This window comes from Solea solea, chromosome 19, assembly GCF_958295425.1.
Source record: "Solea solea chromosome 19, fSolSol10.1, whole genome shotgun sequence".
NCBI classification, from domain to species: domain Eukaryota; kingdom Metazoa; phylum Chordata; class Actinopteri; order Pleuronectiformes; family Soleidae; genus Solea; species Solea solea.
This window is the reverse complement of record NC_081152.1, coordinates 5093996-5121617: the sequence shown is the minus strand read 5'-3', so window position 1 is coordinate 5121617 and position 27622 is coordinate 5093996. Positions and strand designations below refer to the sequence as shown.

Below are 27622 nucleotides of genomic sequence, written 5' to 3'. Positions count from 1 at the left end.
CAAATAAACACAAAAGATAATTAGAGTCACCTTATCTCTCGCTCCATCTTGATCTAATTCCACTATAGCAGTGTGTGAAGTGTATGTGAGGAAGAGGAGGACGATGAGAGAGCAAATGATGGGAATAAATCTGCCTCCCGTGAAATGTCCGTAGCTGACTTTGCTCGGCCTATTTACACCACTGTATTTTAACGTTGGCGATAATGGTGTGACCTTCTTTTTGTCTTTTTTCTTTTTACTGTGGCATAACTCTTCCCCCACCTATGCTGTCATTAAAAAAACAAAACACCACCTGCATGCCATCGCGTCAGCGTGCAGATTTGTGGCCGGTGACTGTGACATTGGAGCCGTCTCATGTCTCCAGCGCTGTAATTAGCATTTATTTTGGGCTAAACACTCTTGCACTCGGGCTTGACACTGCTGCTGCCGGAGATGACCGTGACTCTAAAAAGGACATGATGAGTGAGACCAATTATATTAAAAGAAAGGAAAAAAACGGGGTCAAAAGCAAAGATGAAACGGACGCAGCACTTAAGATGTCACGTCGCCAAAAAAAACGAGGCTGCATTCTTTTGGAATGTGAAAGATTTAGAGCTGTAGCGAACACACCTGAAGAGGAAAAACAGAAAGCCTGACAGAGTCCTGAAAGTCAAACACAGACACACTGAGTTCTAGACCTTGTAGATGTTCTCCTCTAAGAGTTTATATATTGAGTCTGGCCTGTCACTGTATATCTCCCCAAGAGAAATCTAATAACCTTCTCTATGTGCTGTATATTGTTCAGGTTTCTCATGAAAGCATTCCTCACCGGTATATGCTTTAATGGCTATTATTTATATTTGGGCTGGGCAGGTTTATTCTGCCCGCCTACAGAAATCATTACACTGCCTCCTGGGAAAAGGCTGTAGCAAACCAGGCAGATGACTCAGCGATAATAAGTTTCACATTTATCGGATTTTCCTTCTGTGTTATTGGTTACCTTGCACGGGGGGTCATTAAAAAACAACTAGTGGAGACAGACGGGAACTGCATCCAGTACTGGGGTTTCTTCAGTGTGTAATGAGAAAGGAACAAGTTATGATTATGGAATCCACACGAGACTGAAGCCGAGGGGGTGAAGTAGTAAAGGGCTACTCCTTATTTAACACTATTTCAGTTTAAATGTGTATTATGTGTGGTTTACTGAGTGGTAAAAGTCAAAAAAATCACTTAAGGATATTATTATATTATAATAGGGATAATAATAAGGATATTATTATATTATATTATAATATTATATATTTTCTCTGGGCTCCACCACTCACACACTGCATAGATTTGACCTCTTACACTTTGTGAAGTTATCAGGAAATGAAAAGTCTTTGTCATGTTATCAGAGGTTGATATCAGAGACCTGCGACGGAAATATCCAGATGGTTGGCTGGCGTTTCCATCCGTGTCCGAGAGGCTGTAATAACAGCTGTCAAACACAGGTATACACACACAACAGACGCAGCACCGTGATGTGCGTACAAAAAGCTTGTGGCATCGCGAAACGCCCTCTTCCCCTTCTCTTTCCGCACCTTCTTTCTTTGTCACACAAAAACGCAAACATTCCCTCCTCAAAAAGCCGTTTGGTGCCTTTGACAGACTTCCACCAGGCAGAACTTTAAAGGGTGCCGGAGCGCATAAAACACGGGGACATCTGAATTATAAGAATCATCGTGGTCCATAAAGTGATTCATAAAAGAGACCTGCTCACTGAGGCGTACAGAGTTTTTCTTTTTTTTTTTTAACTGATTAAACGAGTTACTCCAGCACAGGCTGAAAAAGAGCTGATGGAGAGGAGTCTAATCTCCTTTTTAACAGCAAAGGTGATAAGTATGATGGATCCTTGAATGGCTGCCAGAGGTCTGACCACATCAGCAGATGCTCTGCAGTGTAGAAAGATCAGTGTGAGAAAGGAATGGTAACACAAACAACAGTTTAAAAACAAGATTTAATACCTCAATTTATATTTAAAAAAAACGGTATATTATAACTTGAAGGATTACCCTGATTTACGTAACGTGGGGCTACATAGAAAAATATTGATTTAGCCTGAGTTAGAGTTCTCAGATCTCATCAAGGTTTATTCCAAATGGTCTGCAGAAACGATGTTTATATAAACTTATTTGAACTTGCACAGATCATATAGTGTTCAAGCTATAAGAAGTATGTGGGGTTTGGTTTTTACAACATCATTCACACAAAACAAACAACCAAGAAGTAATGAAAGACATTTGAGAAAACAAAGATATGATTAAAGCCATTTTTTAATTAAGTTAGGTTAAGTTAAGTTAATTAAGTAGATGTGAAATCCCAGTAAGCTTTAGTAAAAAGTCTCATTAGTAGCAACATATTGGCAATACTGTGAAAGCACAGTCAACATTTCAGCCTATTTCTAAAGGGTAATATTAGCAAACGTCTATGTTTTTGTTGCTGTGGTGTAATACTCGATTAACAAATGAACTCATAGCTGTTTTTGGCTTTTCTTTATTTTAAACAACAAAACTATTCACCATCATCCCATTTAACATTAACACAAGTGATTATTTTGACTTACTTTTGTGTTTCGTTTGTTTTTGCATGATTCACGTTAGCAGGGAAGCAGGCCAGTGAATGTGCAGGGGCTCAAATGTTGATCCTTGAGGAACTCCAACCTTTTTTGTTCACTCAAATATTGTACGTCACTTATAACTTATGTAAATAAGACTGAAATCGATTCATGCTGGCACCATAAAAGAGGTTCAGTTAATACATTCTCAAAAAATCTAAAAAGTCTCACAAAACTGAAGTGCATTTTCAACTTCAAGGAGCACATTTTTGGGGGGCAACCGTCATATTTTGGTGTCTCATCGATGGTTACCATAAAAACGCGATTTGCACCAACATCATCATTATCAGGTTTGAAATAAATGAATGTAAATCTAAATCCAGGGCATGATCATGGTCTGTTGACGTAGTACTGGGAGTAGAACAAAGACCCTGTTGATCTCAGGCTTCTGCTCTTTTGTCTTAAATAGAGAGAGAAACACAGGTGGAGCCTATCAAATACATCACTGCTGTCAGGAAAAAGCCTGAGGAGTCTGGCTTTTTTTTTTATTTTTAGCGCACACTCGAGTGTTACAGTCGGCTTTGATTGTTAGGAGTCTCCATGCATTCAGAATGAACGAATGCAGCAGCCCACACATTTATATTCAGCCTTGTTTGTTACTACACAACATATCACTTACAGCCGGTGCTGCTGTGGCTTCTTTTCAGCGGTGCAGCCAGACAGAAAATCAATTACATTCATACACCTTGTCTACCACCTGTCATATCTGTTGACACTGCTTCACGTTCAGTCCGGGAACATAAAAACCAGCGTGATATCTGCACCCGGACTGCGCGCGGTGTCTTTGTTTCAGCCAGTTTTTTAGTTTTATTGCATTACCAATACAACACAAGCCATGTGTGCCAGCATGGAGAACAAAAAAACACAAAGGACTACTTTAAGTTCACTAAAAGTAACTTCATTGATACGGCCGTGTCTGAATATAAAGCACATGTTTACACAGGCACACATCTCTTTACAATACAATCTTCCATAAAAGCACTGTATAACATTAAAACTGGTACAAAAAATACTGCCACTGCCTTATTGTTCTATTTTGTGACCAGAAACATCACGAGACACCTAAGGAATTGGCACACGGTTTAATTTACACAATGAGACGAGTGTAGAGTTTGCATTTGACTGTGGGAGTTTTCCCCAGGTACCTCAGCTTCCTCCCACAGTCAAAGTCCATGCAGACTAGGGTAAACAGGAAATAAACTGACCTGCCTCAGAGTGTGAATGCAAGCTCTCCTGCAACGTGCACAATGACGGACTCAATGAATTTGGCCAATAGTGAGGACATCTTTGAGGTTTCACAAACACAAATTCACTGACGTCTCCTGCAACCAAGCTGTCCAATAGTGTTTGAGACCATTGTCAGAAAAACGTTTACTGATGGGAGAACCAGAAGACTATGTCCAACAGTCTTTGATGATGTTGTCAAACAGGTCAAATATTAACCACGTATTAGTTCCATAGCCTATATCAGTCACTTTTTCAGGTATTTGCTCATGAATTCCAACTACGACAACTAATCAATTCATTATCGACCCCTCAATAAAGCTCAGTCCAAACTATTTTGATGGTGTGATTTGGTTCGAGTGTTTCTTTTCAGATTCCTAAATGTAAGTTCTGACTTACTTGATCCTCATCTTTGATTTGTGGACAAACCACGACATTTAGGAAACAAGAAAACCAAATAAATCTAAAAGTTTTACTTGAACGTGTTAAATGAAACGTCAGGGGAGTGCAATTGGCTACAGTTCATCCTCAGGTGCGCATGAATGAAAATGTAATGATGGTGCTGGAGGAAACAAACTTGACTCATGGAAGTAATAAGTATTCATCCTCTGGGAACAAGGAATGCCTTCACAAAACATTTAGTTTTAATACGTCAAGTCGTTTAACAAATACAAAAAACAACAATGTGGTGGACCAACAGACATTACAATCCAAAGTCTTGCTGCAGGAGAGGCCAACAATATAAATAAGAGTCACCAGAGATGCACAATCAACATCGTTGCAACATAATTACATCAGTGCGTTCCATCGGTTTGGCCAAAATGACTTTTTCTAATGTTCATGTTCCTGCAACGTGACTAGTCTTTTACTTTTATTTCTGCACAAAAAAGATGGTCTCTTGGGGCATCTTTTTTTTTTTGGGGGTGGAAGTCCTCTGCACTGATAAAAATGACACATTAGCGCAGCTGCAACATCTCTCTCTCTCTTGAAAAAGGAAAAAGAAAAACACACTCCAGATAAAGAGAAAACAAATGATGGCTAAGGGCAGCGAGTTGGAAAAAATGTTACACTGATGTTGACATGCCTCATCTATCAATTCTAATGTTTTGTGCTTCGTGTCATGTTTGCACATAAACATAGGCCGTCTGATAAATGAATGAGGGACAGTTTACTCCGTGGCAAGACAATCACCCGCTAGAGAGATGCAGCGTGATGTTTTGCTGATATTGGGTTTATGCTGTCTTTTTTTCTTTCTCTCTGGTAAATTTAATAAATATAGAACTCCAGAGATGAGATATGTGGGACCTGAGGTAGGAGGGTAATGAGGAGGTGGGGAGAGGAGGGGAAAGGGAGAAAAGGTGTTACTGTGGGGGCCCAGGCAGATAGTATAGACCACATATACACACACACACACACACACACACACACACACACACACAGCAGAAAATAAAGAGACACAGAACACCCAGTGTGCCTCAGGCTAAGGTGCATGACACATGCGAGATTGAGTCCGAAACAAACCCAGTTTCTTTATCTCATTTTCTCCCGGTGTGTTTCCAGTAACTCTCCACTTCACAGAAAAAAAAACACAAACACAACAATTTTCCAAATATATACACAATAATAAAAAACAACAACAACAACAATAACAACATACTGTACATTTACAAAGAAAAGTGTTCTAAAGGCGCCAGAATCCAGTCCTGGTTCTGAAGCCTTCATGAAGTGCTGGGTTGGGTTTTTAGACTCTGATATTGATCAATATTCAGAGGTACACTATGGTTTCCTCCCGTCCCTCCTCACCACCACTGCCAGTTTCCAAGGAAACCAGGTCCAGCTGAGGGTCACTGGGATGCGGGAGATCCGGATACAGATCCGCTCCACTTGCTGTCGACAACCAGGTCTCCCCGATGTAGCTGTTATGATCTGGGTGGACACAGACACACACACACACACACACACACACACACACACACACACACACACATACACAAAGAAGACATCATTACACACTCCATAGAGAGGGGATACAGCCACTGACACTGATAATACAGCAAGAGACTTCATCATTTAGAAAACATCAACAAATAATCACCAGGATGGGACGTGTGGCCTCTGTTTAATGAGCTCAGTCTTAATTGTAATCACTAACTGCACACAGACCAGCCACAGCTGCTGCCTCCTGCACTGGAGGGCGAGAGTGAGAGTCAAAACACAAAGATCCCCGAGATATCCATCACTCTCCCCCCCCAATACTTAGAGGTGTCACTTTTATCATTATCTTTGTCAGCCCTATCAATCGTCACGGCCTGGATTCGATGACACCTGCCTCCGCACGCTTCACGCTCCAACAAGACGAGATGAGCAAACCAGAGCATGGAAACGAGGAAGGATGAACGGCCGAGGTGTCTGTCTGTGTGTGTGTGTGTGTGTGTGTGTGTGTGTGTGTGTGTGTAGCAAAATATGAAATCACCAGCTTCAGCCATGCCCCTCTCATCACAAGAGGAAGTTCCTTTTAAGGAGCTGTAACATTGTTATTGAATTCGCCGAGACCTGAAAGACCATGTGTTTTGTGACTAGCCCGGCTGATAATGTGCCCTTGCATTCTCCCACTTGTGTGTGTGTGTGTGTGTGTGTGGTAGCGACCGTCTACTATAAGGGCAGGTGTGCTGTCATGGTAACAGATGGCATGAACTATAAATTGCCTCATTGTGTCCAGTAGAAAAGAGTGTCTGTTTGATTAATTATATTAAAGAGTGTTAGAGTAGCCACCACATATGCCTGGTGCCTGATAGATGAGGCATGAGCGCACAGCACTAAGTGAAACCTTAGCAGAATTAATACGTGACAACACTGGCATCAAACAAATGCTATTTAAAGAACGATATATAACTAGGAAATTGCAAATGCAGCTAAATGCAGCTGTAAGTTTGTTATGTTGATTTGCAATATTTTTATAACTGTGTATAGTGAGGACCCTCATCCCTCATGTATGTTTACCACAAACAGGTTACATTTTAATTTAAATAGTAAGTTTCTTTACATTCAGCGCAAAAACACAACATGTGAACTAATATCTGCAGGAAGTCAGAGGAGTAAAATGAATAACTTAAGTTAAAATACAATACAGAAAGGATTGTTTTCTGTGGATGATTTTTCACTTTTATTTTAGGGACACATTTCTCTCTGTATTATTATTATCAACTTTTTAAGTTCACGTAGCTGCCTGGCTTACAACAACTATCTATTGTTGAGAAATTCAGCATTCCTCTATATTTTAATATAGATATAACATATATTTTATAACTTTGCACCTCTGTGATACAAGGTTGGTAATTGAGGCGGCTCGCTCTGCCACCTGATGCTGCAGGTGTTCACGTCTGCGAACACCCTTGTTCCCGTGTACTCATTAATTCGTTGTCGTCATTCATTATCCTCCACATGAGCTGTACACCCTGTCACCAGTCCATCACAGGGCCACAACACACACATCGATCTAGAGTGTACAGTCCAAATGAGAACCCCGAGAAACGGTGAACATGCAAACTCCACACAGAAAGGCCCTTGGTCAGACTGGGTCTTTTGTTTTTCAATGAAAGAATAGTATAAGGTAAAAATGACTTAATTGGTGAGTCATTAATATTAAACAATAAATATTATGACAAACTAACAGTAAAAAAGTGCTTTGTGACTCCCAGCTGGTAAAAGAGTGACCTAATGATTCACTGAGTCATCTACTCGACATAAGACTTCATCGGTTTTGAAGTCGTGATGCTCTCGGCCTTTGCATAAAAAGGTGAGCAAGAAAAAAAAATGTGACTCATCAGATGAGAGAAAATTCCATCCAACTGGTTCCCCAAGATTATGTTGTGCAGGAGCAAATTATGGAAATCCAATGAATGAAAAAGGGTGTGTGTGTGTGTGTGTGTCTGTTTGTGTCTGCGATTGTGTGCATGAGAACAAAACTTTTCACATGCTCAGGTGATGATGAGAAGTCGGATCATATTTTGATCCATGTGACCGCTGGCACAATGGAGAATTAGCATTTCAAAGAGCCTCTTTTCTTTAAACAGGAAGAAAGAGATACCCGAGTTCCTCCACATACCAGACTGTGCATGAACCAATATGTGGCCACAAAGGAGCTTTTCAAACGCAGCTTGCACATGAAATACAACATCGACTCCTTCCACGGGTTTAAATCTAGCGTGAAATGAAATGAAGATTGGGCATTTTGTTCAGTTTTTCATGATTATTTCATTGCCAGTCCTTGTGGGATCCACTCCGGGATGCATTGTGGGTAAGATGTCAGCTGGAATGCACGTTGCATTGCAGGCTGCAGCCAAGTTTATGCCCCGGGCTTGTTAACAAGTGACTCGGGTTTCACCGGGGCTTGTGCATCTGCTCAATAATGAGGCAAGGTTAATACGCTGATCAATAAGGAAGAGATTGTGCTACCTGCAATAGCTGGGGAAACATAACCAGTAACAATGAGGGCGGAGGGACGAGTCACATGTCACCTGCCAATCCCGCTGTGAATATTCCAGCGAACGTGTATGAAGGGATTAAGAACGCTGACAACAACCACAGGAATGTCACAGACACCTCAGTGGAGAAACACAGATTAATATTCGTCTACATTTCTCATTCCCCTCCTTTCACCTTCCCCCCACTTTCTGCCTGATGCGATGACAAGTCATGCTGTAATGAGTTTTGTAAAGATTTTTCTAGGATCAATGACCCAATCAGTCAGCCATCGCCTGTGAACTGTGATTCACATGCTGTTGTCTGCCCGTCGATAAATAGAGAAACCATTGATTTTCCTTTCCTTTGGCAGGGAAGGGCCCCCAGCTCCCTGCTGGTGCAGGTGGAGCTGCTGGGAGGAGGGGGGGGGGGGGCAGGACTGGGTGGTTCCTTTGTCAGGAGACACTGATTAACTGAGAGGAAGGACAGACAAGGCCTCTCCAGGGATACAGCCTTGAGAGCAGTGTGTGTGTGTGTGTGTTTACAGTATGCTCTCACATCCGTGGATGAAACCAGTGCAGGCTGAGGGTTTGTTTACATTCTCACAGGTAGCAGATTTCTCAGTTAATGAGCAGCAGAGCTTGTACGATAACAGCGCACTACCGTCCAACACGAGAGGCACTCGAGCTGAGTAATATAAGGATATTAAACAAAGCCACTAATGAAAACTAGTAAGTGAGTCACTCGATGCAGTCATTAGTGGGTGTTTTCAGGCCGGTGTTACTTTCTATCATGGACGTTATCTGAAAGCAAAGATAATATTAAAAAAGAAAAAAAAAACTCATTAATGCTAAGTATTTACAACTCTTAAGCTCAAGTCACTTTATGGTACTGGACTTTATGCCTTTTTATGTGAGTCACAGGTTGAATCATGCAGTGTCTTATACTTCTGCATCTGCTGTGACAACAGGAGAACAAATCTGGCTCTCCCAGCCCCTGTGTGCAAACACACACTAATGTCATGACTGAGCACAAGAACATTACAGGCTTGTCTGGCTGTTAGTTTGGTGACACTGCACCTCAAAAATGTATTGAAATCAAACAATCGGGGAAATTCAGAAGTTCAGAAGTTTTGTTTTTAGAGGGTGTTGTTTGAAGGACAAGGCCTCACCCTGGCCCTGGATTTTTTAAGGCTGTAGCACAGTCTCATATGACAGCAAATTGTACAAAAATAAATGCTTTTGGGTCATGGACTGTTACAAGGACAAAACAATACACTTTAAAAGTGTCACCTTGGATTTTAGGAATGGTAAAATGTCTTACCAGCAGGTGTGTGCTGCAGTCCCAGCCTTCCTGCTGGGCTGCAGAGGAAACCTGTGCCCATCACCCACCCTTGGGGTTCTGAGTGTGGATTATGGGGAGTCTTAGCGTTGGGGGACTGTCTGCTGTTGGATCTGGCCAGCAGGGTGTTGAGACAGTTGTGCGCGCTGGGGTCAATCCGTTTGTGGTGGACGTGGCGGTTGTTGATGCTGGTGCTGGTGAACTCAGCCTCGTTTACAAACATGGAGCCGTTGCCGGCGTGGTCTCTTGACTGACTTGGTGCCGAGTCCTGAGAGACGGAGCAGATGCCACGGTCATGCAAAACAACAGAGATGAGAGGGGAAAAATTAGACAGCGTGAACATGTGACAAGTAATCTAATGTTTGTATCCACGTTACTGCTTCTGGAGTAAGAATGGACATTAATGTTAAATAACATTCCTCCAACCCCAATAGAAGAGAATGGGATTTCATTTATGGTGCTCACAGCACTGAACAAAACTACTAATTGAATGTAATTAACAGATTATACAAGTAATTGGAATGACCCTTTAAAGTGATAGTTGTGAGCTGTTAGGTTATTGGAAGTGGGGTAGTAAAAGGAAAATCAATATCATACAGCTGGTGCTGACTTTACTCTGTGCACCCTTACTGAAAACATGGCTCCCTAATAAAAGACAGTCTTTTCTGGCTGGAAACTGATATTTGTAAACCACTCGCTATCCTACACCAAAGTCCATAGAGAAAATCTGCATTTTTTGCTTACAGGGACACAGGAGCTGCTGGTTTACTACTGCCTTGTTTGGCAAATTTGTATTACTGAGGTAAAACTGAACAGTGAATCTCAAACATAAAAGTCACAAAATAACCCATTTGAACTTATGCACGGAAGCAACAGTGCTTCAACAAGGCCAATGTGCCGTGATATAAAATCGCCGCTTTTCTCTATGGACTTTGGTGCAGGGAGCGAGCGGTTTAACAAAACGACACAAACTTCAGTGTCTGGTCAGAAAAGGCTGTGAAACTGTGAGACTTCAGCGAGCATTTATTTTATTAGGTAAGCCTGTCGTCAAGGGGCTTGAATGTTTTTCCTTATGTCTCCACTGGCAGACAGGGTTCTCTCTCAGCAGGGACATGCACGGACTGTGTCAGTACCTCATACAACCAAACTTTAAAATACTATCCTTTGACTGTCTGGTGAAAGGTGTGACAGACTCTCTTTCTATGGCCGTCTCTTGTCTCCTTCTCTTTACACAAAGCTGTGCTGAGGCAGGACTGCTAATTACTAAGGACCGTGTGCGTCTGTGTGTGTGTCATTTGATCCGTCTCTGACCTTGTGAACGGCCGCCTGTGGCTAAAAACATTAGCGGGGGGGAACATAAGGACCTGCCTCTGCACACGTTTGTCATACCGTTGCTGGTACTACAGCCTCCACACTGACGAAACAGGTGAAAGCAAATAAATAAATATGCAAAAAGCCCGGGCGACCTCATTACATCTGGCCTGTAAGAGCCCATGTTAGTGTTAGTGATTAATGAGGCTGAGAGTGAGAACATTGCAAAGCGACTCTGCTCATTTGTCCGTCTGTTACGAGTGCTCTGCGTGCGTCTTTTGAAAACTCACACCTGCTGAACTGAGCAACACAAAAGCCGATCCCGACAGAGGCTAAATGTGCTATATTTGTTTCACCACTGCTGCTTTTCCATGCAAAGTACACCGAGACGTAAAGTACACGGAGAACAGTGGAGCCCTTTATCCTCTGTGCCTTCCAGCTGCGAGGGGGGACTTTTCACTGTAGTGCTTTTCAGACGATGAAGTGTCGATAATTTAGGTCCTTTTGGTCACGCTTGAGGGATTTGTTGGGCCGTGTGCTTCTGGTTTTAATTATTCTGTCGGGACTTTTATTTGCAATGGTTTAATTATCATCAATCATTAAGCTGTTTATTGGTGTGGGGAACTGCTGGAGCTCTAAGACAAATGACGCTGAAATTGCTCTCATTATCGCAGGTCGTTTATCAAGGGGAGATTGAGCTGCTCTGTGTAAATGAGTGTAACTCAGGATGATAGCTGTCTGAGGAAAGCTGCGTGTTAATGAATTTAACAAAGAAATACTCTATAAACACTGTATATCTGCTTTGCATTCTTCTCAGGGTCAAGAGCTTTGGTCAGGAGCATTACTTGCTCAGAGTAAACATAATAAGTTATATTGAAATCTTTGCAGAGAACAAACAGTCTGTCTGATGGATCAGTGGTGAGTCACCCCCGCCTACCTGCTGTCCATCCAGAGGTATGACCATATGAGGGATCACAGCAGGCACACTCCTCTGCCGGCCGTGAGTCCATGTCTGGAGCAGCTTTTGCTGGTTCTCCAGGTGCTCACGATCCCTCTCCACACTCCGCTGTCCCTCCCTGAGCCGCTCCAAGCTCTGTTGGTACTCCTCCAGCTGCCCGTCGAGCTCTTCCCTCTCGCGCCTTAGCCTCTCCGCCTCTAGGTGGCACTGCTTCTCCCTCTCCTCCAGTCTGTTCTCCTGCTCCCCCTGCTGGCTCGCCCGGGCCTGACACTCCCTCTCCCAGCGCTCCTTCTCCTGGCGCAGTCGGCCCTGGAGCCGCTGAACAGCCAACGCTTCCTCCTTCTGCTTCTCCAGGTTGCGCTGTTTCTCCTGCTCTTGTAAGGTGTTGCCCCGGGTGGTCAGGAGGTGAGGTCGCAGGGCGCGGGGAGACGGGCGCCCGCTCTCTCGCAGGAGGAGCCTCTGGACCTCGTAGCAGCTGTCTTGGATGGTCACCGCAGCCTGGCACGGAGAGGGAACAGCACAAAGATGGAGTTCACGGAAACACTGAGGATTAACCACACGTGCAGATCATTTGACTGGCAAAATGTGATGGAAATCATGATCAGGCTCTGCTCGGAGTTTAGAAGTGTTCAGGGAACAAACAGCATCTCCGTACAAGGGTGAATAATCCCACCGATGCTGGCATAATGTGTGGTTTACCGGTTCGTAAGTAAGGAAGGACACAGAACTTTGAATAGGAAAATTCCCTCGAGATCATAAAACCATCCCAATTCCACAATGTGCACATACATCCTTATGCAAATATGCACACACACACACACACACACTACACAAATTTATATTTTTTGATACCAAACAGGAGTGTGTGTGTGTGTATAGTGAAACAAAACACCATGAGCGGAAAGAAAGATCAGTGGGATCCTCTCGTCTACAGCTCATCAAACAGCTGAGTGATGTCTCTGTTTACCAGAGCTGGAGTGTGCAGGTATTCTGATACCTTCATCTCCACTGAACCTGACATTAACATAGCATGTGTTCCTCCACAGTGAGGAGAAGGAGGGCTCTGCTTTGCTTGTTTGTTTGTTTGTTTGTTTTTATTGACATGCTAACTAGGGCGGTGAAGAGAGGCAGAGAGGTATTGTGGGGTATGAGGCACTCACCTGCAGACTGTAGAGCAACTGCGTCAGGCTGTGGACACTCTGAGCGATCTGTTTGAGAAAGAGTGGCACAAAAGCACGCGGATAAATAGGTCTCCTGTGTTCTTCATGCAAAGTGTTTTCACATTTCATCTGAAGAAGAGACAAAACATTGTTGAATTGTTTTCTACCACAGGCTGATTTACTGCTTAAGGGCCTGTATAGTGTGTGGAAAAAAACTAAACAAAACAGAAGCTATTGGGAGTTTCTATGGACAAGTCTACCTGTTTTTCTCAGTACAACCCAGATCATAATAATATATTTACAGCCCTTGTTTTAAATTTTACTATTTTTAGTCACATATTCATGCACTTAATCCAAGGTCAAATGCATTTTGTATCTATGGTAAATGACATAAATATTCAAAATTATGATTTTACTGTGCACATTTAAAGTGGTACTGTGCTAATAAACAACCAACATTGTGTATTGTGTTAGGAGAATTTAAACAAATCAAATGAAAACACATAGACTCACATTAGGTACACCCATTCACCTGCTTGTTAATGCAAATGTCTAATCAGCTAATCAAATGGCAGCAACTCAAGGCATTTAGATGTAAAAGCTGATATTCCAAGTATCAATCATCAGAATGGGGACAAAAGGTGATTTAAATGAGAGTTGATATAATTCTCTATCTAATGAGCAAACTTTGTAGTCAGATAAGTGTTTGTTGTGAAATAGATTACAGTTGCAATTCGAAGCTACAATTGACACACTTTTCAAACCTTGAAAGTACAACAATGATGATTTTTGAAGGATTTCAAGCACCCGTCAAAGCCCTGTATATAAACAACACATTTTCTTTTATCTTGTGTTTTCAGCCCTAAGTCAACTGTGGTTGTTTGACACATGCTATATAAATAAGCCTTGACTTGATTTATAATGTACCAGACACCAGAGGATTTCTGCAGACACTCTTTCATTCTGCTCTGCATGACAATGTGTGGCATAATATAACAATAAAGCTGAACTGAATTGAGTATATGTCACACATTGCTGCCGTGTAACTCATTAATCCTCAGCCAACAAATGAGTTACCGCTCCTTTGCAGGAGTCAGAATCTGAAGTCAAATTCATGGAACATCGGCGCCCCCTTGAGGCTGCTGAGGCTTGAATTATCACTCAGCACTGGATGAGAAAACCATTTCTCTTTTAACAGAGTCATTTACCTCACAGTTCACAAAAAAGCTGCAAACGGTTGCACAACTGTGGCACGGAATGGGTAATTGGAATAAGTCGGTATATCCATTTTTAATGGCACAATACCTTGAGGGACTAAATGGACTTCTTCCCTTTATTACGAGCTTATCAATGATTCATCGCATTAAGACCGAAATGTAATTCTAATAGACGGTACTGAATTATTAACACAACTGCGGGCAATGTTGAGCCACACATCTGAGGAGAAATGGAAAGAGGTGACGCTCAGATTCAGGATGTATTGGCCTGAACTACCTCTGACACCACTGTATAATATCACCACCATCACTCAATACACTAATAGGAAAAGATTACATCACATTAAAGTATCAATGTTTTACTCAAACAGCCTATTTAAGCTTCCATTTCAATCTATGTCATGATCTCAAGGCTTTAAGCTCAAGACATTTCAGAAACCACTAATGTACCTTCAAATCAATGTCATCTGACTCAGCGTTTTGCACGTGGGATGGAGCCTGAAGAACAACAGCCTCAGTCCATCTCCCTTCTGTGGCCTCGGGGTTTTCAGGTGAGGGCTCAGGGGGGTTTGAGGGGAACTCTGCAGGTGTCGCAGGGCTGAACACAAAGTGGCTTTCAGAGTCCGGACTGTGGCTGGCTGGAGAGCAGGTCCTCGTTGACAAAGTGGATTTGAGGTTTTTGGCTGCAAAACAGAAGCAACACAAGTATGAGACTGACTTTGAAAGTGTGCCTGAATTGTACGGTGCATTCAAGTCTGAGTTTTCCATGTAAATTTTGGTTGTTTCAGACAGAAGCCGGATTTATGACCTCAAAGCCTGCAACCTGCTATTTTTAACAGGGGAAACAATATGTAGGGAATAACATTTGTATGATTAATGTTACACTAAACACTTTGGTATTTAATTGGTGATAATTGTGCAGAAACGGTAAAGCAATGTCTGCCTCAACTCAAGCAGAATACATTTTATTTATTATTTTTCATTAAATACAAACAAATGGGATTTATTAGTTTAGTTTAAGTTTTTTTTAGTTCAGTGTGCTTCTGCACTAAGTTGCAGAATATGATTAGCCCCAAATTTGCCAGGAAGGAACTGCAACTATGAGGCGTAATCCATTCTTTTCTTTTTCTAATTTTTTAAATTTGAAGTTGCCTAGATAATACACTTCTTTGTGACTCCAACATTTGACATTTCAAATTCAATGTGTCCTTTAACTTCTTATCTTTGATGAATTTTTACATTATATCTTTATGTCACTATTATACCTGAGTTAAATCCCAGATATGCAAATGTCTTTATGCCTTCCAGCCTGAAACGATGGACTGCAACTGTCACTGACCTTTGACTTGAGACAACTATATGAGTAATATAAGTAGTACAAGTCAAAATAAATGCTGCTATAATGTAATTGTTTTTTTAAATCAAAAAAAGAGAGAGAGACAGTGTTTTTGAGTGTTTGTTTATGCCAAAAGCCTCACACACCTTCTTGCAGAGCTGCAGCGAGCAGCGTGGCGGCCTGAGGCAGCTCCTCTGAGTGTGGCTGGACGAGGAGCCGAGGTTCGACCACCGGAGCGTCCGTCCTCCCACTCAGAGCCGAGAGCTCAGTGTAAATGTGCAGCTTCTCCTCCAGGCTGGAGCAGATCTGCTGGTCGTGGCTCATCAGACTCCCTGATAAACAAGGTCACGTGGGTCAAGGGCTTAGCCCTGAAATATCCGAGATTGCGAAGAAGAACAAGCATAATAAATAATTTCACATATTTCTCAGTTACCTTGTAACTTATGGATCTTCTGAACGCGAGCCTCAGCAGCTCGCTTCTCCTCCTCAGATTCACTGGTGTATTCCTCCTCTTCCTCTGGACAGCTGAGTGGAGGCAAAAGTTGAGGAAAGTTAGAAAATCTATGTGTGAAAAGTAAAATCTTTCAATTTTTTTCAGCTTCTCTCCACAAACCTCTCGACAGCCTCTCGAATGAGCCTCATCCAGGTGTTACGCTCCTCTTTGGACGACGTGTGGACTTCGTACATTTCTGGCCCGGCAGCTGATGCACTGATCAGAAACATGCCTCTCTCTTGATTAGCTACTTCTCGCACTATTAACTTCTGCAGAGCGATGACTGGTGGTTTCTGGTCCTGAAGCCCATTAAAGAAGGGAAAATGAACACTTTAAATTCACATTACATGGTAACAGCACAACATAAAATAAGGTAATAGGATATCACGTTTAATTACTGCCATAGATCAACTCGACTAATGAGCTCGTACCACAGAAGCAAATGTGTACTTCTGGTCTTTTTCTTGCAGGAAGATGAGCGTGTCTGTGAGGAGGAGCGCCAGGACATCTGTGAAAGAAGAAATACTATCAGTATTTATTTATTCATTCATTAATCAAAGGCCCAGTTTGTAAATATTAGTGATATCGAATGGAAAATGAAATTGCAGCCTTTGCATTGTTACAATACAATGAATTGTATAAAAAAAGAACAATGAGGGCATATGAGGGGGTAATTTGTCTCGTAGGTTTCTCATTGATTGTGTTGCTGTTGATCTGTTTTTTTCACAAACAACTGTATTTATTATTTGTCTGTGCATAAATGGAACAAATGAAAACAAAAGAGTCTGTGTTGCTATTTAGGACATTAATAAATAAAGTACATTTTAATGATTGCCTGAGAAATATCCTCGTCTTACCCTTTAATCGACCAGTGGCAGTCTTCCACAGGAGCAGGCCCTGGTGTTTGAGCGCTTGACCCGGCCTCATCATGTCCTGTTTCCGGAACGCGTGGCCGTTCTTCAGTTTGGCCAAGCTCCGATTCTCCATGCGGCCCCACACTTCCTGTAATCTCTGGTGCCGCTCGTATTCGCTGACTCTCAGGTCCACGGCTGCGACCACCTCCCTGACCTGAGCCAGGGCTTTGGAAAGATCGGCACATTCCTCTGTGTTTTCTGAGGGATTTAGGAAGAACAAACACACAAGGAACTAATGAGATCATGTCATGTTTTTGTTGTATGTATACAATATACAACAGTGATCATTTAATCTATTCCGCCAGCAGATGGCAGCAGATGACTTACTGTACCTTCAGTGTATTGGAGGATCCTCTCCAGCAGCACTGGGTATTTTGTAATCCTTTGGGTTACCAGCAAGATGCATTCTGGGATCTCCCTCCGGCGCACCAAGGAATTGTTACCTTGTTGCTTGAAAAAGTAGCAACAAAATCTATTCAGTCTCGGAGCAGAATGGCAGCGATGCTTATATTCTAACACTGGTCAGATAACAAGTCAGATAGTAAGAAGATATGAAAGCATGCCGTTATTTAAGAAGGCTTTCATATGTGTCACCTGATTAGACTTGAATTAATTTGCAATTTACAACAGTTTTCAATTACAAATTAACAATGTAAATTGACCGTGTATTCTGATAGGGAACCAAATAAATGCAAAGAAAGTTTAGATGCCTTCTCTCTTTCATACAGGCTGTGTATTAGGGTTGTACAACCCTCGTAACAACATAAATATTATGTTGTTCACACTGTTTTTAGTATGTGTATGTGGAGGCTACAACTACAGAAACACGATATCAAACAGGTGACACAGTCTCGTTCTCTCTTTGTCTCTCCATCCGTCTTATTAAACAAAAATCCAGATGAACAAACAGGGCTGCAGCGTTAATATATGTAAACGGACTTAAGTGATACAGGCAAAGTGATTCTGTGACGGAATTAATTGATTAAAATGAATTAACTAAATGAATTATTTCACTAAATTATTCATCAGCCAACGATCACACAATGATCATCAGCTGTTTTTAAAAGTGTGACACCCCCATCTCTCTCTCAGTAAGCAGATCTGACACACTCGATTAACCCATTAATGCCAACAGAACTGGAGCACATTTATGTCACTTACTTTTATAATGTTTTTATTTCTTTATGTTTTACTACATGTGTCTGCGAGGATCCAAGATTGTCAAGTACCTTCAGGAAGTTCTGAAATCTCTTGTTATGCTGCTGGAGCTCTTTGAAAAAGCCAACCGCTTCATTGTGACGACTGCAGAATTCTCCATAGACCTTCTTCATTTTCTCGCCATTTTCCTCTGAAAACTGCAAAAGAACACACACGTTCATATTTGCACCCGCTCCCGTCAGTTAGAAGTGAACAGAAGAGGTGGCCTCAGAAGACCAACCTGCTGGAGCAGGACGTCTCCTATTCGCTGGATGAGGTAGTTCCTGTGTCCCTGAGGCTCAGCAGAGCTGAGTCGCCGCTCCTTCATGGCAGCGAAGAAGCCATGGTGGAAGAGAAGCAGCTGGTCCAAACAGGGGAAAACCCGCTTCACCGCTTCTGTATCGAGCTGCACCTCCTCCCTCATTCCTCGCCGGAAAACCTCTGCCATGATGTGGAGCGTCTGCAGGTGGTGGAGCTCAGTCTGCATCAGCTCTGCATCAGAGGGTCAACGCGCGGACACTTATTAAAAACATGTATGTATCGTGTTTTGCCTCCTCCTAACAGAGCCATCCGCAAACAATACCGACACTTCTCATCCATGTCTCTTACTTACCGTAGATGACATCCTGCCTCTTGACGGCTCGCTTGTCGTGCCTCTTGCAGAACTTGTGCTCAACTGTCAGACTCCACGACTCTGCCTCATAATCCACAGTGTCCGCGGAGATGTCACCTTGGATACACGCGTCCACACAGTCTGTGAGTCGAAAAGGAATAAAACTGTTTTAGGGAGAATGTTTTTTTTATATCAGAGAGGTTCAAAACTATGAACTAATCTGAAACATCATAAAAATAAGTAAGACCCATTTTGCACTGACAGATACGTCAGTATTCTACATATGTTTGTATTTTTTTTTTCCAATTTAAGGTTAATTTACCTTATAATCAGGAATCAGCAATCTTATAAAAGTTTCCTAGGCTTTAAAATACCAAAACATATTTGTTAATGTTTAATATGTCTTTGCATGTGCTGGTGAAATACAGTACATGGATACTAGAGCTGAAACTATATACTCTAAATGTATATACTTGATTAATACTAAATTAATGGTCAACTTTTTTGATCATCGATTAATCAGTTTAAAGCTTTTTTCATTATTAAAACAAGATTAAAAACTGTATTCATTATTGTATATTGGGAAATTGTATTGTATAATCATTAAAACTGTACTTTTTTTACGATATTTTATGGACCAAACGATAATTTGATTAATCGAGAAATTAATCGACAATTATGAAGATAATTGCTAGTTGCAGTTCTAATGGATACATTTTATTCCAAACACATTCATGTGGAACGTTGTAATAGGAAATGCATTTTTCCCGAAAAAAGTATACAATCCACTGCCTCAGTAACAAACTATAAACCATGATACCAACTTAAAAATTTGAATTGTCTAAACCTGACACCTTCACTACACAACAGGACACTTGCATCATGACAGTATTTTAAAATGGTAATGATCTGTAGTTATACAGCTCTTTTCTAGTCTCTACTCTCCTTTCCTCGTCCTCATGACCTCTCAAAGCTGACCTCATCCAGACATTCATACAACCCACAGCCTTCCAGTTGAGAGACTGGAAGGCTAATTATCATGGTCGGCTTGTACTAGTTTTATTCTGTGGATCATGAAACCCATTTTCAAGCAGCTCCTATATTGTTAACAAGTACTATCATTAACTTACAACTTACTGCATTTCATCCTATGAAGAATTACAGTTTTTAACAAAAATCAATCTGTAACCTTGCGGGGAGGTACTGTACAATTTCAATTATTTCAATGATTTGTTGTCTCGTGCTTTACCCTCTCGCTGTGAGGCAACATTGCCAGCCACATGCACCACCATGTGATTCCTGAAAACAACAATGAGTAAATAAATGAATGAGCTTCATTCTTCTTGTACCTTCTGCAAAGGAAGAGTCTGCAGAGGTGGAGGACACTGGAGTGGACAGCAGCTCCTCTGAAGGGCTGGTCACCTTCGCAGCATCTGACTCCGTCTCTGAGCTCTCACTCAGCCGACTGTAAACACAGAGCAGAAGCACGGACACATGCATAATTAAGGGGAATATTTGCACCACGCCGTGGATTATTATGCAATTTACGGCGTCTGAGAGTTTAATGACCTGTCACTTCCAAACGCAGAGCTCGACTGGGTCACCGTGTCCTTCTTTTCCTTGGCAGTCATGAGAGGTGGAGAGGCAGAGACGGGGATCACACTCAGAGGAGGACTGTCTCTCACTGTGAAATCTGAGGACGAAGAGACGAAATGTTAGAAAAACAGGAAAGGAGAGTTCAACAACAGAAGTGCCGGTGAGTGCTGACCCCTGTCTTGTAAACTCACTCAGTGGGAGGGATGCTGTCCTGTTTTTTACCATTGTCACAGCACTTTTATCCAGAGGTTTCTAAGTAATACAAACGAGAGAGGCCAGTCAGAGCATATAAACAACTGATACAAGGACAGTTTTGGTCGAGACAAGCAACTCAATTCCCTCCCAACATTTCAGAACAACACTCACCTTCAAACATGGTGGAACAGACTCCTTACAGCCCTTATGGACAATTGCAGTGCAACCTAGAGGAATAACAATAATTGTTTATTTCTGTTCCCCAAAAAAAGAGACTGGAAGCCTCTTAGAGAAACAACCTTACTCACTGGGGCAATGCAGCAGGTCCTTTCCAGATGCTGGTTTGTCACACACCACACACATGGTCGGGCCCAAACAGGATCCTGTCGCAAACCGATGTCCATTGAGCTGCTTATCCTTGGCTTCTCTGTCCTTCGCCTTCCCCTTTGACAACCATGTCAGAGACATATGCGTAAACAAAGGGACCGCATAGACAGAGAAAATGCCCAATTGACAAATACACCTGTAATCTCAGGCCAAGAAACAGGCCTTAATTAATGTTTCCATACACCACGATAACAATCTTTGTCAGGTTTCTATTTGCAGAGTAAACGCTCCCACAAGTTAGATAAATATTCCTGGAAAGAATCCGCGGCTTTTTTTTCCAAACCGTAAGAAAGTCCACCGACAAGGAAACCAAGCACGGCATAAACAACAGATGCAGGTCAGAGAGAGCTTCCAGTATCTGTGTTGACTCAGCAACAGGGGATTAATCATTGAAGGAAAAGAGGCTACACACCATGTTTGGTCGTCTAACCTTGAGCTATTCCCAGAAACATTTCCTGGTTCTGTCTCCCACAGAGCAGAGACACACGGTCAGACACGACACACGTGAGTCCACACCTGGGAAGCTTCTCTTTACATACAACACCACCCCTGTATAAGAATACTACAGTTCGGTGAGCCAGTATGCAAACACCTGCATCATTAAAGGTCACACATGAAAAGAAAATGCGTCTCAGACCATTTTTTTGCTTTTTTTTTACATATTGTGCCCACATACAAAACAGATTTTTATTATTATTATTATTTATTTCTAAATATTTCTGCCACTTTTGAGGTTTTATTGAAAGCAGACGGTAGCGTGAAGTGAAAAAGGCAGCAAACTCGCCCGGAGCCGAGCAAACCTGGGACTGCTGCAGAGAACTGTGACCTCAGTGTATTAAATGTCTGCTGGAAAGATCCCATAGAATGTGTTTGCAAAAGGACAAAGCGGATAATCTATTTCCTCTGCTGTCTTAGATCATTTGGGGGCAAGCAGGCAAATTCTCCTTGTTTTTTACCTCATCCTCTAGTATTGTAACAGCGTAATTGTTTCATGAAATAAAAATAAATCGCTCCAAAGATCAAACTTTAAAGAGCCTCTGTGAACCAGCTGACAATAACAACAACACACTGAGACTGGACAACAACAATGCCTGTGAAACGAATCATAAATAATCATAAACATCTATTCTGAATATGAACTATTCCATTGTTACATATTCAGACCACAGATACAGCGTTCTGTGATTCAATAGGATCAGATTGAAAGATGATTCTGTGCATTAATCCATCTTCAAACTTAATGGAAAAAAGAATCAAGGTCAAATACATGGCGCCAGGTTTCCTCTCTCTTTGCATCGACTGTTGTGCAATAATGCATCCAATTGTATTTTGTAATTAATTGTATTTATATCTTATAAATAGAATTTATTTACATCAAAATACACATTTTAAGTCACTTTGTCTGGATCACAATTTGGATCCCTAACAAAATGTTTCTACGTAGTATGCTTGACTTTTTTTCAAAATGATCTGTGTATTTTCAGGAATCCATGACAATTAAAACAAGAGATGCTTGCACTGCAATGCATTCTAGTGAGAACTCTAGGTACTCACTAGTATGCCTTGCAGCAGCAGGCCCTAATAAAAACAATCGTGTAAAGTAACTCCTGTATACACCCATTTAACTGGATCCACTCCAAAAGTTAACGTGTTCTTCCTCGGCAACACCCTCACGCAACGTTTCACGAAAACTGGTTTAGTCGTGGTTTTGTCGATTACCACTGACACAGAGAGAGAATATGATACAGAGACGTGCATGGACAGGCAGGTAGACAAAAAAAAATCACAAATCTATTGTTGACATTGTTGTTGTCATGCATTAACAATGACACTAATGTAAATCTCACTTACCATAAAGGCAATAATCAATCATTGGTATCTCAAACACATATATGTGTCAATCATAAAATAATCATGACAAAACGACAGATCTATTTTAATCAAATGTGGATCAGCTGTTAATTGCCGGATTAATTTGAGCTGAATTTTTCTTGGGTGTGACAACAAAGGCACACCTGCTTGGACTGCTTGAGGTCGGGTTTTACCTTGCTCTTGCTGCGTGTGCTGGACATCCTGTTCTTCAGGAAACTGAACGTGCGGATGACTTTGTACTTCTCTGACTCCACCTTGGTCGGGATACTGTACTTATCCAGCTCCTCCTCCTCAATTCTGAAGAAACATTGAAATAATGTCAGCGCTACTCGTCAACGTGAGCACCTGTTACTGGATTGAGTGCGACAAAAGTTAAAAAAAAAAAAGGTGGAAGAAAAGAGAAATGTGTGGTGGGACAGGGCTGCAACTCTATTTTCATTAGTGATTAATCTGTGGGTTATTTTCTTCATTCATTTGATCCACAAAATGCAGAAAATGGTGTAACCTTTCGATCTGTGTTTCATAAACCTCAAAATAACAAAGTCCTCGGTTCAAAGTCATGAGAAAATATTCACATTTTAATTTGAAATTTCAAAACTTTCTCTAAAAACAACCCTCAAATTGATCAATCATCAAAATAGATGGTGAGTTACTTAGTTATCAATTAATAATCAGTTAATTGTTGCCGCCCGATGGTGCCTCAGCATGCGACTGGTGCATGACCTGAGGTGTGATTAGTTCATTTTCAATCTGATATTTCACAGTTATTAGTCTGACACTGTAAAATAAATGGCAGGAAAAGGACAAACAAATCAAAATGTCATCATCAGTTCACTGCAACCTTGTGCTGGAAAAGTAAAGTAACATTAGTAGATTATTAGACATGCAAAGCTTTATACACAGTGTTTTCTGCTGTTAAAGGGAGGGAAAGGGGTTTATTGTTGTTAGGGTGGTAAATGTGTCATACTCTCTGTAGGGCTGTAGGATATTTGGGGGTTAGTTTATTCCAATTGGTCAGTGAAGGAAGCTTTAAACTGCCCCACATACTCTTTGAGGAACTCAGACAGTGTGAGATGTTGGAGGGACTCTGCCAGTTCCACGGTTTCCTCATCATCAGCAGACTGGGCACGCTTACGGAACCTAATCTCCCTGTAAAGAACACGGTAGTAAAAATAAATGCCATGGATTTGTGGAAAAAGATTGCTCCCTCCTTGTCAGCTCATGGAGTTGGAGTCAATCCCTGCTGGTACTGTGTTAGACACGGGGCAGGATAAACCCTGGACAGGTGACCAGACTATCACAAAAGCATCTACATGCAAACCCTAAGGGAAAAAAAAGATTCCGGTCGGTCAACTGATCATTGAAACGCCCACTGAAACATCCCCGATATCAGTTTCTTGAATCAGACCTAACAAATATTAAAATGAAGTAGTTATATCTGTAGAAGAGCTCACCCCTCACAGCAGACATGTTCACATATTCTGCTTAATGTATATAAAGTCATTATCACAATCATTGTAATTATCATGAGCAGAATGGTTGCAAATAATTGCAGCTTTATTGCAAACCAAAAAGTTGTGCAAAATAAGTGCAAACATATGACACCTCTTTGGGGTCTTCCACTAGGGGGAGCTACTGAAGTGTGGCAGTTCAATGAGGATGGTTTTACATTCATTTAAGTGGCAGAGGAAATAACCATTCGCATCATCTCTGATGGAGGAGCAGTTACAATTCAGAGTGGACCAGGAAAGGGAAAGTGCCTCTCCCCTTGGAGCACAGAGAGGCTGTGTAAGGCCACAGCATGACCATATTTTCTCACAATTGTCTTCTAATTTCTGTTTTGTTAAATTCATTCAAGGGATAGCAGGGAGTTTTGAACATTGAGTTGTATGACACAGACCCCAGGAGTAGAGCGGATGCAACGTCGTTAAATCATTTAACGAGTGTCCGGTTTGGAGGTCTCGCCCCGGTTTGGAGTGGAGAAAAGTGACCTGGGGTCACAGAACTAAAGGCTTTTAAACCACAAATATGCATGCATGATATTTTATCCCATAGTCAGACATGTTTGTTAATTTCCCTCACTCACTTGTGACTTGCATAGGTGCCCAGCGTAGTGATACGGGCCAGAAAATAGTGCCAAATCGATAACGCAATCTGACATACTGATGGACAGCGGTCCATAACATAGGCCTGCATGTTTGGCGTTTAAAACCCATTAGTTCTGTGACCTCAGCTCTTGGCGAGATCTCCGAACTGGACTCCTGGGGTCTTTGTCCAAAAAATCCAAACTATAACGCTTTAACGCTATTTTGCATGCAGTATGTCTGTATGTTAATGATGCAGCCACTGAAAATAATCCATAGTTTAAAAGTAAAAAAAAAAAGTAGCACAGGGCCATCCGGATATCTGTGCCTCAAACATCAAAAGCAGCAGTGACATGTACAAAAACTGCTCTGCACGCATTAAACTTTATGGAGAGGTGCAGGGTGGAGCGCTGTAGTGTGACAAAGACAGACAAAGACAATGAAATATCAAAGCATAAATACCTTTTCTCATGGGACTGCTCTGATATGCCGCAGCCTCTTTGCTCTGGGAACATAAAGAAAGGGAGGAAGTTATTAAACTGGCTGTTCAAGATTAAACGGGACAGGAAAAGCAGGCGTTGCACCAACTATCCATGAAGAATCAGTAGGTGAATAAATGCAAAAAGGCCTGTCTCGTTTTTCATTTACAACACAGAGCTAAAGCATCTGAATACAACCACAAATAATGATCCCCACGTACATGACCAGGACACAGCGAGACATGTGAAGCACAAACAGACGCACATGCAGCGCTGACCCTTCCAAGCCTCCTCATGCATCTTCACTGGGCTTATCTTTCCTTTTCGTCACAATTCACCTGATTTGTTCTCGCACTCCTCTTGACGCTCTCATTACAATAATGTTATGTGGTTATTGGGAAAAAACAAGACACCAACACTGACACACACATTCAAGCAAAAGCCAAGGTTATTAGAGTGACTTTTTTAATTTGATTTTAGATGTTTTTATTGTGTATATCTTATTTTAAAGTCACTTATTTTCATTGTTTTTTTGGATTATCTCGATTACATAAGGCAGGGGCAAACTCATTTTAGTTCAGGGGCCACATACGGCATCATCTGATCTCAAGTGGGCCAGAGAAGCAAAATAATAGCATAATTACCTATGAACAACAAGAACTCTGAATATGTTTTCCTTTGTTCTACATTCAGTGAAATAGCTTTATAGTGCAATTCCAAAAATATTATGCCTAAAGTTACCACTGACACATGTGCATTACAACTTACAGATCACAGTGGATCAAAGGCACAAAACATTTAGTCACAGGTATCTTGAAGTGAAAAATGTAGTATTAATTAATAAAAATTATAAATTAATCCTGCGGGCCGGATTGAAACCTCTGGTGGGCCAGTTCTGGCCTGTGGGCCATGTGTTTGACACCCCTGACTTAAGGTTTAATTGTTGTTTGCATTGTATTGTTAGTACAGCACTTTGGTCAACTGAGGCTGTTTTTAGACATCCTTCAAGTTCAAATGTCCTGTACAGTTATAAATGTGTAATAGCAGGTAGATGTAGTATTATCACAGTATTCTCAGTTGATATTATTCCAGATGTTTGGTCATGAAAGTCCAAAATGTACGGTCACGTTCACTCTGCTATAAAATATCTTGCTAAATCTTCCACCATGTTCTGCCAAAAGTTGCTGTTTATGTGTGCCAGCTGTTAACTGCTGATGAGGTCACATACAAATGACTTATTTAAGCCTTCAAATGTCAGGCAATAATTCTCCAACTGTCATCTATTTTACATAACATTATTTTTTTAATTGTTGAAATGAATAACCTTGGCTTCTCACACACACATAAGCGCTGACACCGACAGCGACGTGGCAGCTACACGGAGCCTTAGCGCAGTGTGACGGCTGCAGGTGTCCAGTACTTACTACCAGGGTGGAGCAGAGACAGAGATTTAGACAGAGACAGGGCCTGAAGGAGAGATCGGCTGTGGCTGACACAGTGCAGCGCGGCATCTACAGGGCACAGTGGACAGAGGGCAGCTCACACATTAACTAGAGAGGTTGCAAGCTGTCACAGCTCTTAAATCACTAGTTCAAGCAGTGCTGAATAATTCAAATGAGGAAAAGTACAAATTCCTCACTAGTTTCGTATGACTCATATTTGATTTTTTGGAAAAAAAGGCTTATTTGCTTTCTTGCTGAGAGTCAGATGTAAGTAATTATATCGTTCTGCCAGTTTATACAGCTTAGCATTAAGATGGGAAACAACCTGATTAACAGAATCTATGTAATGTTGTACGTACCTGTGTGTGTGAGCTCTGAACTCGTTATGATTGAGGACAGGGATACAGTTTTGTTTGTGCTCACATGATATGGATCCGATTATTTTCTTGTGAGCAAAATATGTTTTTCTTTAAATTCACGTGTTGCTTCAGATCCTCACATCAGCCACAGAATTGAGAGGATTTAGCAAATCATGTTTCATTTTCAACTGAGAATGTCATAACAAGAGATCCTTGCTGCTTTACCTCTTAGACACATGGCCTGTCGTGAGCAGCTGTCAACAAGCAGGCATGTTCAACGTGTTCATTTTACATTTTACAGGATCACCGTAGATCCCCAGAAACAGCAGATGTGGATCACTGTCAAAA

General features: G+C 41.5%; 1 protein-coding gene across 5 annotated transcripts in view; it reads right to left on the bottom strand.

Moving 5' to 3' along the window:
• Positions 1 to 4453: 4453 nt before the first annotated feature.
• arhgef28a (Rho guanine nucleotide exchange factor (GEF) 28a) overlaps positions 4454 to 27622 on the bottom strand; it is a 53189-nt gene continuing 30020 nt past the window's right edge. For 2 of the 5 annotated variants that reach the window (XM_058617526.1, XM_058617527.1), the window contains exons 14-36: positions 26898 to 26984; positions 25457 to 25499; positions 23958 to 24059; positions 23084 to 23207; positions 20960 to 21095; positions 20823 to 20878; positions 20648 to 20708; positions 20430 to 20553; positions 20210 to 20325; positions 18861 to 19001; positions 18489 to 18739; positions 18280 to 18405; positions 17383 to 17500; positions 16994 to 17248; positions 16568 to 16644; positions 16257 to 16435; positions 16077 to 16168; positions 15790 to 15975; positions 14758 to 14990; positions 13091 to 13138; positions 11910 to 12428; positions 9644 to 9929; positions 4454 to 5785 (exon numbers count right to left, since the gene is read on the bottom strand). In XM_058617526.1, coding sequence (XP_058473509.1) covers positions 5625 to 5785; positions 9644 to 9929; positions 11910 to 12428; positions 13091 to 13138; positions 14758 to 14990; positions 15790 to 15975; positions 16077 to 16168; positions 16257 to 16435; positions 16568 to 16644; positions 16994 to 17248; positions 17383 to 17500; positions 18280 to 18405; positions 18489 to 18739; positions 18861 to 19001; positions 20210 to 20325; positions 20430 to 20553; positions 20648 to 20708; positions 20823 to 20878; positions 20960 to 21095; positions 23084 to 23207; positions 23958 to 24059; positions 25457 to 25499; positions 26898 to 26984 — 3521 coding nt within the window. In that variant the 3' untranslated portion in view covers positions 4454 to 5624. The remainder of the gene's footprint in view (positions 5786 to 9643; positions 9930 to 11909; positions 12429 to 13090; positions 13139 to 14757; positions 14991 to 15789; positions 15976 to 16076; positions 16169 to 16256; positions 16436 to 16567; positions 16645 to 16993; positions 17249 to 17382; positions 17501 to 18279; positions 18406 to 18488; positions 18740 to 18860; positions 19002 to 20209; positions 20326 to 20429; positions 20554 to 20647; positions 20709 to 20822; positions 20879 to 20959; positions 21096 to 23083; positions 23208 to 23957; positions 24060 to 25456; positions 25500 to 26897; positions 26985 to 27622) is intronic. The other 3 variants (XM_058617529.1, XM_058617528.1, XM_058617530.1) reach the window with 3 other exon arrangements.